The 10,000-nt window shown below is 50.7% G+C and overlaps 1 protein-coding gene across 1 annotated transcript in view; it reads right to left on the minus strand.

Annotated features, from left to right (window-relative positions):
• Positions 1-10,000, minus strand: part of LOC311353828 (tripartite motif-containing protein 3-like) — a gene marked incomplete at its 3' end in the record, with an annotated part of 22,287 nt that overhangs the window by 5,853 nt on the left and 6,434 nt on the right. Inside the window, 16 exon segments of the mRNA XM_084473640.1 lie at positions 317-457; positions 619-689; positions 1,690-1,731; positions 2,217-2,385; positions 2,835-3,002; positions 3,411-3,514; positions 4,375-4,420; positions 4,422-4,465; positions 4,468-4,756; positions 5,541-5,569; positions 5,572-5,623; positions 5,625-5,693; positions 7,294-7,392; positions 7,805-7,906; positions 8,670-8,850; positions 9,690-9,841. Of these exon segments, the coding sequence (XP_084329766.1) occupies positions 317-457; positions 619-689; positions 1,690-1,731; positions 2,217-2,385; positions 2,835-3,002; positions 3,411-3,514; positions 4,375-4,420; positions 4,422-4,465; positions 4,468-4,756; positions 5,541-5,569; positions 5,572-5,623; positions 5,625-5,693; positions 7,294-7,392; positions 7,805-7,906; positions 8,670-8,850; positions 9,690-9,841 (1,758 nt within the window).

A 10,000-nucleotide genomic window follows, 5' to 3' on the forward strand; every position in this document is an offset into this window, starting at 1 on the left:
GAGAGCGAGAGAGAGAGAGCGAGAGAGAGAGAGAGAGAGAGAGAGAGAGACAGAGACAGATATAGAGAGCTTACCTCACCCAGAGCTGGAATTTACACACACAGATCCGACACTGTTTTCCTTGGTGTGTTCTCGCTCTCAAGTTTTTGAAAACAAACATTTGAAAACGTGTTTCATAAGAAGGTTCCGCTAAACGTCAGCTGACCTGCAGTGAGAGCCCTTCCGTACCAGTGAGAGCCCGTACCAGTGAGCCCGTACCAGTGACAGCCCGTACCAGTGAGGACGTGGAGCAGCTGACGGTCGGGGGGGGCCTCACCTGTATCCTGCTGTTCCCCCAGTCTGCCACGATGATGTTCCCGTTGGCGTCCACGGCCACGCCGGTGGGCGCGTTGAACTGGCCGTTCCCTTCCCCGTGGGAGCCGAACCTGAAGAGGAACTCTCCGTCCGCGTTGTACACCTGATGGAGACAACACGGAGACGACACGTCTGGGGGCATGTGTGGAGAGAGACCAAATCTGTATCTACCATTAATTAAATAAGGCTGATGTTTGTACAGTGGAGGACGGTGAAGGTTGATAGTTGTTGATATTAGTATTAATAACTGTTTTCATAGTTTACCTTCACAGAGTGATTGTGGAAGTCGGTCACGATGATTTCGTTCTTGTTGTTCACAGCCACAAAGTGTGGACCTGGAGGAGAGGGGTGGTGGTAGTGCAGCGTTAATGCACGGTTTGATGTTATTCTTCTACACTTGGGAATGAGGATTATGCTGATGGCCGCACACGTTGCTTTAACCCTTTGATTAAACTATGAGTAGTTATTTGTGTCAAACAAAAAAGAATAAGGGGAAAATAATCTGTGTTTGAGAATAAAGTCAAAATTCACTTTTTCTCAGTTGATGGTGTTCAAAAACGTCCATCAACCATAAGTATTTATGTAAACTAGATCTAGGTCAAAACACAAATGAAAGTTTGAACTAGTCTATCTCTGCAAAATTGTACCTTAATCTCCAAATCCAGACTTTTATCCCCCAGTTTAATATGGATATTTTTATATTATTATATATATATATATATATTAAAAAAAATAGAATCAGAAGTAATCACTTGATGGTTGATGGTAAAAACAAAAGCCATTGTTTCATGCACAAAGATAATTCAACTCTGAATAGTTGAAGTCAATCTCCACATACGACAAACAAACAATCACAAAACCAGTCCATCTCAATGGGCTCTTCCAACTATAGAGTCGTAAGCATTAGATGGTTTTACAGCTGAATGCTTTCATGTGTTACTGGAGTATTTGATCCAGATAGTAAAATGAGAAATCATTGATGCTCATTGCATAGTGTTATTGTATTATTGACACACATTTCACTTCAGTATCCTGCTCATGTTGTCGTCACAATGTTACTTGATTCTGTTATTTGACGGTCACATCACATCAAGTTTCATATGCCAACATTATCATCACATAAAACAATTACAAACACAGAAGAATCAACACAACACGATTGACATGGCACTATCGATCATCCTGATCGCAATCCACAACAAAACATACCTCACGTGAGAGTTATATAAAAACAGGTTGATCAAAAGGTTGTGTTTAAAAACTAACTAGGGAGCGAGGTTAGACAAGGCACTGGGTTACAGACTACAGTGGTACCAACGCCACGCTCAATACTACTGAAAACTGGGACTGACTTATTTACAATGGGGCCAAGCTTTTCTGAAGGGGAAAACAGGAGGAAGAACAGACATAGAGGAGGGGGTTCAGAGGTGAAAGATAGGCAATAGGAAAATGAGGGCGCACCCTGAACGCTCTTCACAGGACCAGAATGAGTCCGTGTGCATGGACCCCTTCACCTGTCAATCATTCCACCACCTTCCAGAAGCCCCTCCCCACTGGCCAATACCTATCAGAAGCCCCTCCCCTCACCTGCTAACTACCTATCAGAAACCCCTTCCCCTTACCTGCTAATTACCTATCAGAAGCCCCGCCCCTCACCTGCTTAGAACCTATCAGAAGCCCCACCCCTCACCTGCTAACTACCTATCAGAAGCCCCTCCCCCTCACCTGCTAACTACCTTTCATAAGCCCCTCCCCTCACCTGCTGAATACCTATCAGAAGCCCCTGTTCCTTACCTGCTGACTACCCATCAGAAGCCCCTCCCCTTACCTGCTAACGACCTTTCATAAGCCCCTCCCCTCACCTGCAAACTGCCTCTCAGACGTCCCCCTCGCTCCGAACTTGTTGACCAGCTTCCCGTTGGACTGGAAGATGAAGACACAGCAGGCCTTGTTGTCCACGGCGATGATGTGTCCGTTCCTGTCCACGGCCACGCCCTTTGGACCCATTAGGCGCCCCGCCCCGATTTTGTTCTGGGGAAAGGGGGGGGTGGGGGGTGGGGGTGAATAAAACATCATCTTAAATTGATGTGTGAACACAGAAGAGGATATTTTGACGGGATTCGGGCGCTGGAAAAAGCTGTGTTTTAATTTTTTTACACAAAATGGGTAGAAAAGTGTTTCAAACTGAACACGGACGCATGTGGCTCAAGAGGGAGAGCGGGTTGGCTGGTAACCGTTACCGGACGGTTGCCGGTTCGATCCCCGGCTCCTCCTGGCCGAGTGTGGAGGTGTCCCTGATTAAGACACCTCACCCAGACTGCTGAACGTTGAATGAATGTGTGCATGAATGGGTGAATGTTTGGAATGAGTGGCCACTGGTTAGAAAAGCTCCATACATAAAGGCAGTCCTTTTACCCTTTACTATTTTTAACACAGTCAAAAGCACGCGTTTGCCTTCGCGTCGGCCGGTCATGTGTCACCTTGAACTTGCCGTCCGACGAGAAGATGCTGACCCAGCGGTTGTCGTAGTCCGCCACCACGATGTCCCCGTTCAGGTCCACGCTCACGCCGGTGGGCCTCTGCAGCTGCCCCGGGGAACGGCCCCGCACCCCGAACCGCATCTTGAACTGCCCGTCGTTGGAGAACACCTGTTGGGAGGACGGAGGGAGGTCAGGAGAACAGGGGTGACATGCTGTTGATGGGTATGTACAGTATTATGTTGGTGCAATAAAGTCATCAGTCATGGAGTCATCAGTCAGTGAGTCAGTATGGAGTCATCAGTCAGTCAGTCATTGGTCAGTCATAAGTCAATCATCAGTCAATCATCAGTCAATCATCAGTCAGTCAATCATCAGTCAATCATCAGTCAGTCAATCATCAGTCAATCATCAGTCAGTCAGTCATCAGTCAATCATCAGTCAGTCAATCATCAGTCAGTCATCAGTCAATCATCAGTCAATCATCAGTCATCAGTCAGTCATCAGTCAGTCATCAGTCAGTCAGTCATCAGTCAGTCATCAGTCAATCATCAGTCATCAGTCAGTCATCAGCCCCACCTGTATGCACTGGTTGTTGCTGTCGGCCACCACCACCCTGCCGTTGCTGGAGGCGGAGATGCCCTGCAGGTTGGTGAACTCGCCCTTCTCCCGGCCTCGTGAACCTGAGGGGACACACGGCGAAGAAACAACAGAGAGGTTCACCATCTGATAGATGAACCTGAGGGGACACACGGCGAAGAAACGACAGAGAAGTTCACCATCTGATAGATCGGATCGGTTTGAAACTTATGAAATAATAATTTTTTTTTTTTTTTTGTAGATAGATGAAGCCTTCGCGGCCCCCAGACCTTGGGGCCCTAAACCTCGCGGCCCCCAGACCTTGGGGCCCTAAACCTCGTGGCCCCTAGCCCTCGGGGCCCTAAACCTCGCGGCCCCCAGACCTTGGGGCCCTAAACCTCGTGGCCCCAGACCTCGTGGCCCCAGACCTTGGGGCCCTAAACCTCGCGGCCCCCAGACCTCGTGGCCCCAGACCTTGGGGCCCTAAACCTCGCGGCCCCCAGACCTCGTGGCCCCAGACCTTGGGGCCCTAAACCTCACGGCCCCCAGACCTCGGGGCCCTAAACCTCACGGCCCCCAGACCTCGGGGCCCCTAAACCTCGTGGCCCCTAGCCCTTGGGGCCCTAAGCCTCGTGGCCCCTAGCCCTTGGGGCCCTAAACCTCGTGGCCCCTAGCCCTTGGGGCCCTAAACCTTGCGGCCCCCAGACCTCGGGGCCCTAAACCTCGCGGCCCCAGACCTCGGGGCCCCTAAACCTCGCGGCCCCAGACCTCGCGGCCCTAAACCTCGCGGCCCCAGACCTCGCGGCCCTAAACCTCACGGCCCCCAGACCTCGGGGCCCTAAACCTCACGGCCCCCAGACCTTCGGGGCCCTAAACCTCACGGCCCCACCCCTCATGGCGCGGCCCTAGCCCCATTAGCGCTCGCGGCGGCGGCGGCGGCGGCGGCAGACGGGGGGACACCCACCTACTCTGTAGATGAGCTCGTCCTCTATGGGGTTCTCCTTCTTCTTGTGTGGTGCTGTACATGCTGGAGGGCCGGCGCACCGCCTTCTGCGCACGTGGCCCCCCGTGCCGCCGGGCGACTTGACGCGGCGCTTCACGTCGTCGGGCGACGCCGGCACGTCGGAGGGCTTGAGCGCCCGCAGGCGGAAGGGGCTGCCGCGCAGGGGCTGGCCGTACAGCGCCAGGCTGAACAGGAAGTCGCCCTCGCCGCGCAGCACGTAGCCCACCTCGTACGTCCCGTTCTTGTTGTCGGTGACCTCGGCGTCGGCGGCGCGCTCGCCGTCCCCCGCCGAGGTGATCTCCGCCCGCAGCAGGGCGTTGCCCGTCCGCACCAGCTCCCCGTCCTGTAGGGGGGAGGGGGGGGAGGGAGGGGGGGAGAGGGAGAGAGAGAGGGAGAGGGAGAGAGAGGGAGAGAGAGAGGGAGAGAGAGAGAGGGAGGGGGGGACGGGGGGGACGGGGGGGGGGAAGGGGGGGGACAGAGTTTATACAGGAGGGAGGGGACCGGTGAGGAGGAGGAGGAGGTGGAGTTAAGGAGAGAGGGAGGGAGGGAGGGAGGGAGGGAGGGAGAGAGAGAGAGGGAGGGGGGAGGGAAGAGGGAGGGGAGAGAGAGAGAGAGAGAGGGAGGGGGGGGACGGGGGACGGGGGGACGGGGGGGCAGGGGGGTAGACAGGGGACAGAGTTATACAGGAGGGGAGGGGACCGGTGAGGAGGAGGAGGAGGTGGAGTGGAGAGGAGAGGGAGGGAGGGAGGGAGGGGGGAGAGGGAGGGGGAGAAAGAGAGAGAGAGAGAGAGAGAGGAGAGAGGGGAGAGAGGGAGGAGAGAGGGAGAGGGAGAAGAGGGGGAGGGAGGGGGGGAGAGAGAGAGGGAGAGAGAGAGAGAGAGAGAGAGAGAGGGAGAGAGACAACAGAACAACCACCATGTAACCTCCGAGTAGCTCTTGGTAGTGTCTGCAAACAATCTGCTATATTTCTTCAACTTTCTTCAACGTAAAATTAACAAATTCATAATCGTCTTACTGAAGCAAATCAAATCCCCTGAGGGGGGGAAATAAAACGCATCAAAAATAAATAAAGACATCAACCAAAAAACACCCGACGCTTGCTCGAATCCGTCCGGTGGCGCTCGTACCTTGTCCTTGGTCGTCACGGTAACGCTCTGCGGTTGCCGGCGGTGGCGTGGCGGAGGCCCTCCCCGGTGGCGACCGAGGTGTGGGCCCACGGCCGCCGTGGTGATGAGGACCCCCAGGTTCTGGATGGAGCGGCGCAGCCCGTCCGTCTCCACCTGCGGGGGGGGGGGGGGGGGCAACACGTTTTAAATAAAAACAATGAGGTAGAACCAATAATGAGGTAGAACCAACAATGAGGTAGAACCAATAATGAGGTAGAACCAACAATGAGGTAGAACCAACAATGAGGTAGAACCAATAATGAGGTAGAACCAACAATGAGGTAGAACCAATAATGAGGTAGAACCAACAATGAGGTAGAACCAATAATGAGGTAGAACCAACAATGAGGTAGAACCAACAATGAGGTAGAACCAATAATGAGGTAGAACCAACAATGAGGTAGAACCAACAATGAGGTAAGAACCAACGATGAGGTAGAACCAATGATGAGGTAGAACCAACAATGAGGTAGAACAATGAGGTGGAACCAACAATGAGGTGGAACCAACAATGAGGTAGAACCAATAATGAGGTAGAACCAACAATGAGGTAGAACCAATAATGAGGTAGAACCAACAATGAGGTAGAACCAAATAATGAGGTGGAACCAATAATGAGGTAGAACCAACAATGAGGTAGAACCAATAATGAGGTAGAACCAACAATGAGGTAGAACCAATAATGAGGTAGAACCAACAATGAGGTAGAACCAACAATGAGGTAGAACCAATAATGAGGTAGAACCAACAATAAGGTAGAACCAACAATGAGGTAGAACCAACAATGAGGTAGAACCAGCAATGAGGTAGAACCAACGTTGGATCCAGACGTACACGACCGTTTGAAAGGGTCGGGGTCCACCCGGACCGTTTCATGTTTTCCACGAAAGTCTCACACTTTTATTTTAAACACTTTTTAAACAGTTTTCAGCTATGGTTACGTAATTGCACAAAGGCTTTCGAATCATCAGTTAGCCTTTAAACACAATTATCTAAAAGATGTAGCTTTTAGATCTCAGAACACAGGAGTATGGGCCTCTGTACTCCTGTGTAGATGTTCCATTAAGAATCAGTTTCCGTTTCCAGCTACAATAGTCCTTTACCACATTAAGCCTCTTATGAGAGCAAGGACAAGCTAAGGTACGTACAGACAAGCTGTCTGTACGTTAAGATAAGCCAGAACAGAGAGCTACAGGCATCCCTGATCTGAGGTCAGTGGTAGGCCGACGGGACACCAGGCGAATCTGAACAAGCTTGAATAAACGGTTTCTAACCAACCTGTGGTCATGACCCAGCCCTGCACTGTAAGGGAGGGGGATAATACTCTGGAGGGAGTGGGAGGACGCATGCTGCTCTCTTGTGTCTTCACAGCCTTAACTAAGACCATTTTTGGAGGTTCATTTACAAATTCAACCACACACAGAATGTATAATTAATTTGTCAGTTGATAACAACATGAACCGTACCCATAATTGACATCATGTTATGACAAAGGATACTTAAACATCTAATCCCCAAAAAATGGGAACAATGTGGACTATTCTAGTGAGAGAACTATTCTAAAGAGAGAGAGAGAGAGAGAGAGAGAGCAAGGGAGAGAGAGAGAGAGAGAGCAAGGGAGAGAGCAAGGGGGAGAGAGAGAGAGAGAGCGAGAGCGAGAGAGAGAGAGAGGATGAACAGGGGGGGGTTCACAGTGTGAACAGACGTCTCTTACCTGACAGTCCAGGTGTGCGTTCTGATGTGGTTTCTCTGGGAAGTCGTGTCTGGCCAGTGCAGTGACGCGCTCACTCATCTGCTTCTGCACCAGCAGCACCTGGTCGCACACACACAGGGGACAGAGAGGCTCGGAGTGGGATGACTGTTTTCTGCATGGAATGACTGTTTTCTGAGTTGTTATTATTGTGAATTTACGGTGGTCTGGAAAACCACCGTCCAAATGTTTGATCTGTCACTTCCGGCACTTTTTCTAAAAGTGCACTATAATAAATATAATTATATTATTATTACTTTACTATACCATAACAAATTCTGTTTACCTATACTGTGATTCAGGACAGCCCAAGGTAACGCTGTGATTATTGGAACATAAACGGCGTACTGAATTTATTTAGAGATTTCTGCTTTTAGTTAATTAAGTTTTGTGTTGCTGCTGCCATTCCATTGGCTCCAAACTAGCGTCAGTCAGAATGACCGACGACCGTCACCGCGGCTCCTCTGGACAGTACCTCGGTGGAGCTGCCATGGCTGAGGGCCTGCTCGGTGAAGCCACAGCTGCTCTGGATGTGCTCTGCCCCCTGCAGCAGGGAGGTCAGCTGGGCCTGCAGGACCTGGGGGTGGGGGGGGGGGGGGGCGCGGCGAGGAGAGGAGAGGAGGGGAGGGGAGGGGAGGGACGCCGGTCGGATGAGAGAGAAAAGGAGAAAGATTGAGGAAGGCGAGAGAGAGACGTGGAGAGACAGAGAGACGGATGGAAGTCAATTAAAGGAGAGTGAAAAGCTTATCCTGGAAGGACCACAATAAGAGTACCATGAAGATGTGAAAGGTCATGTCCAACGTCTGGTTGACCGTCTGAGAGTGTGCGTAGATGGTCAGGACAGTGTGGTCGCTATGGTGTTCGCCTCTCATCCTTGAGCAAGATGCCTAATCGCTCCTAAATGACATCTTCAAAATAATCTCTGTACCAAATGCACCGTGTCAGCGGTCCCACTAGCGGTGGGGAGAATCCATCACTATTTACTAATTAGAGCAAAAAATCGTTTAAAAGACTCCCTGGATGGATTGACTTGTGGGCTGGAGAGTTTTATTCTTACATTTACATTTAGAGCATTTAGCAGACGCTTTTATCCAAAGCGACTTACAACAAGTATATATATATTCTTGAGAAACTTTCTAGTGCAGCATTAATTCTAACTGAGTAAATAGAAAAGTGACATAGCGCAGCTTTAAAATACAGCAGTAAATGTTGAGGCAGCGTCCACGTCGGTGACCACGTCGGTGACCGCGTCGGTGACCACGTCAGTGACCACGTCAGCGTCCACGTCGGTGACCACGTCGGTGACCGCGTCGGTGACCACGTCGGTGACCGTGTCCCACCTTCTGCTTGGAGCTGCAGATGTTCTCCAGGTCCGTGATCAGGGCGTTCTTGCGCTGCTGCAGCGCCCTCTCCAGGTCGTCGAAGGTGCTGCTGATCCCGGCCACCGCCTGGTTCTTCCCCTCCGTCAGCTGCCGGGAGATCTCCGTCACCAGCTCGATGGCCGCCGTCAGCTGAGGGAGTCTGTGGGGCGGAGCGGGGACGTACGCACGCGCTGTCATCTTAAACACGCCGCGATTGACTTCCCCGCACGTACACATACACCAAACCACATCCAGTACCATCCTATCCCAAAATAATTTATTACGATTTTATTCCTGTTTTTATGTTATTTGTTTTATTGCGTGCTGCCGTTATAGTTGTAGTAAGTAAGTTAAGCCTTAAGTTAAGTGTTGATATTCATCGTTATTCAATCGACCATGCCATCGTGATTGACGCAACAGGGGGAACAAAGAGTTCCCTTTATAGACTGTAAGCTCGCTCTAAATAACTCAAGCCGCCTACGCAAGCAGTGACTTCTATGAAGAAGCAAAGGTCAGAACAGAACGGGCCATGCTGCGGAGGACAGATCAATACACACTGGAGCTGAAACGCTTGAGGAACAAATGAGATATATATATAGAATGATATATATATATATAGAATGATATAAATATAGAATGATACACATAGAATGATATACATAGAATGATACATATAGAATGATATATAGAATGATATATATAGAATGATATAAATATAGAATGATACATATAGAATGATACATATAGAATGATATATATAGATGAGTTCCTCTGGTCTGGTTCTCTAGGTGTGCTTAAGGGGGGTGAGGTGAGGTCTGGTCTCCCTGCCACCAGGGCAGGCCTCACGTCGCCCCTGGTGACTAACCCTACCACGCCAAAGCCCCAAAAATAGAGCGCGATTAAATTTCAATTTGGGTCAAAACCCTCCGACGAGGCGTGGGCACTTAAAGCCTCACGGGGTACATTTCAGACGGCTGTGCGTGCGGAGGAGGGACCCACCTGCCGCGGATGGCGTCCAGCTGGGTCTTCAGCGCCGCCTTGTGCTGCTCCAGGACGTCCCGCAGCGGGACGGTGACGTGCTCGCGGTGCTCGCCCTCCGTGCAGTCCAGACACATGGCCGTCTCGCACGACTCGCAGTAAAACTCCATCACCTGCAGGGGGCGCCAGTGGCCCAAAGTGAGAACAGATGACTTTAGTATTTAATATCAAACAATTTTCATGGAAAAAGCTTTTATACATTTCTGGGAATGTTAATGATTCTATGTTTTTTTTGTTTTTTTTCTGGAGGAATGTTGGAAACTAATCGGAAA

This window comes from Micromesistius poutassou (assembly GCF_964030765.1).
Source record: "Micromesistius poutassou genome assembly, chromosome: 10".
Lineage (NCBI taxonomy): Eukaryota > Metazoa > Chordata > Actinopteri > Gadiformes > Gadidae > Micromesistius > Micromesistius poutassou.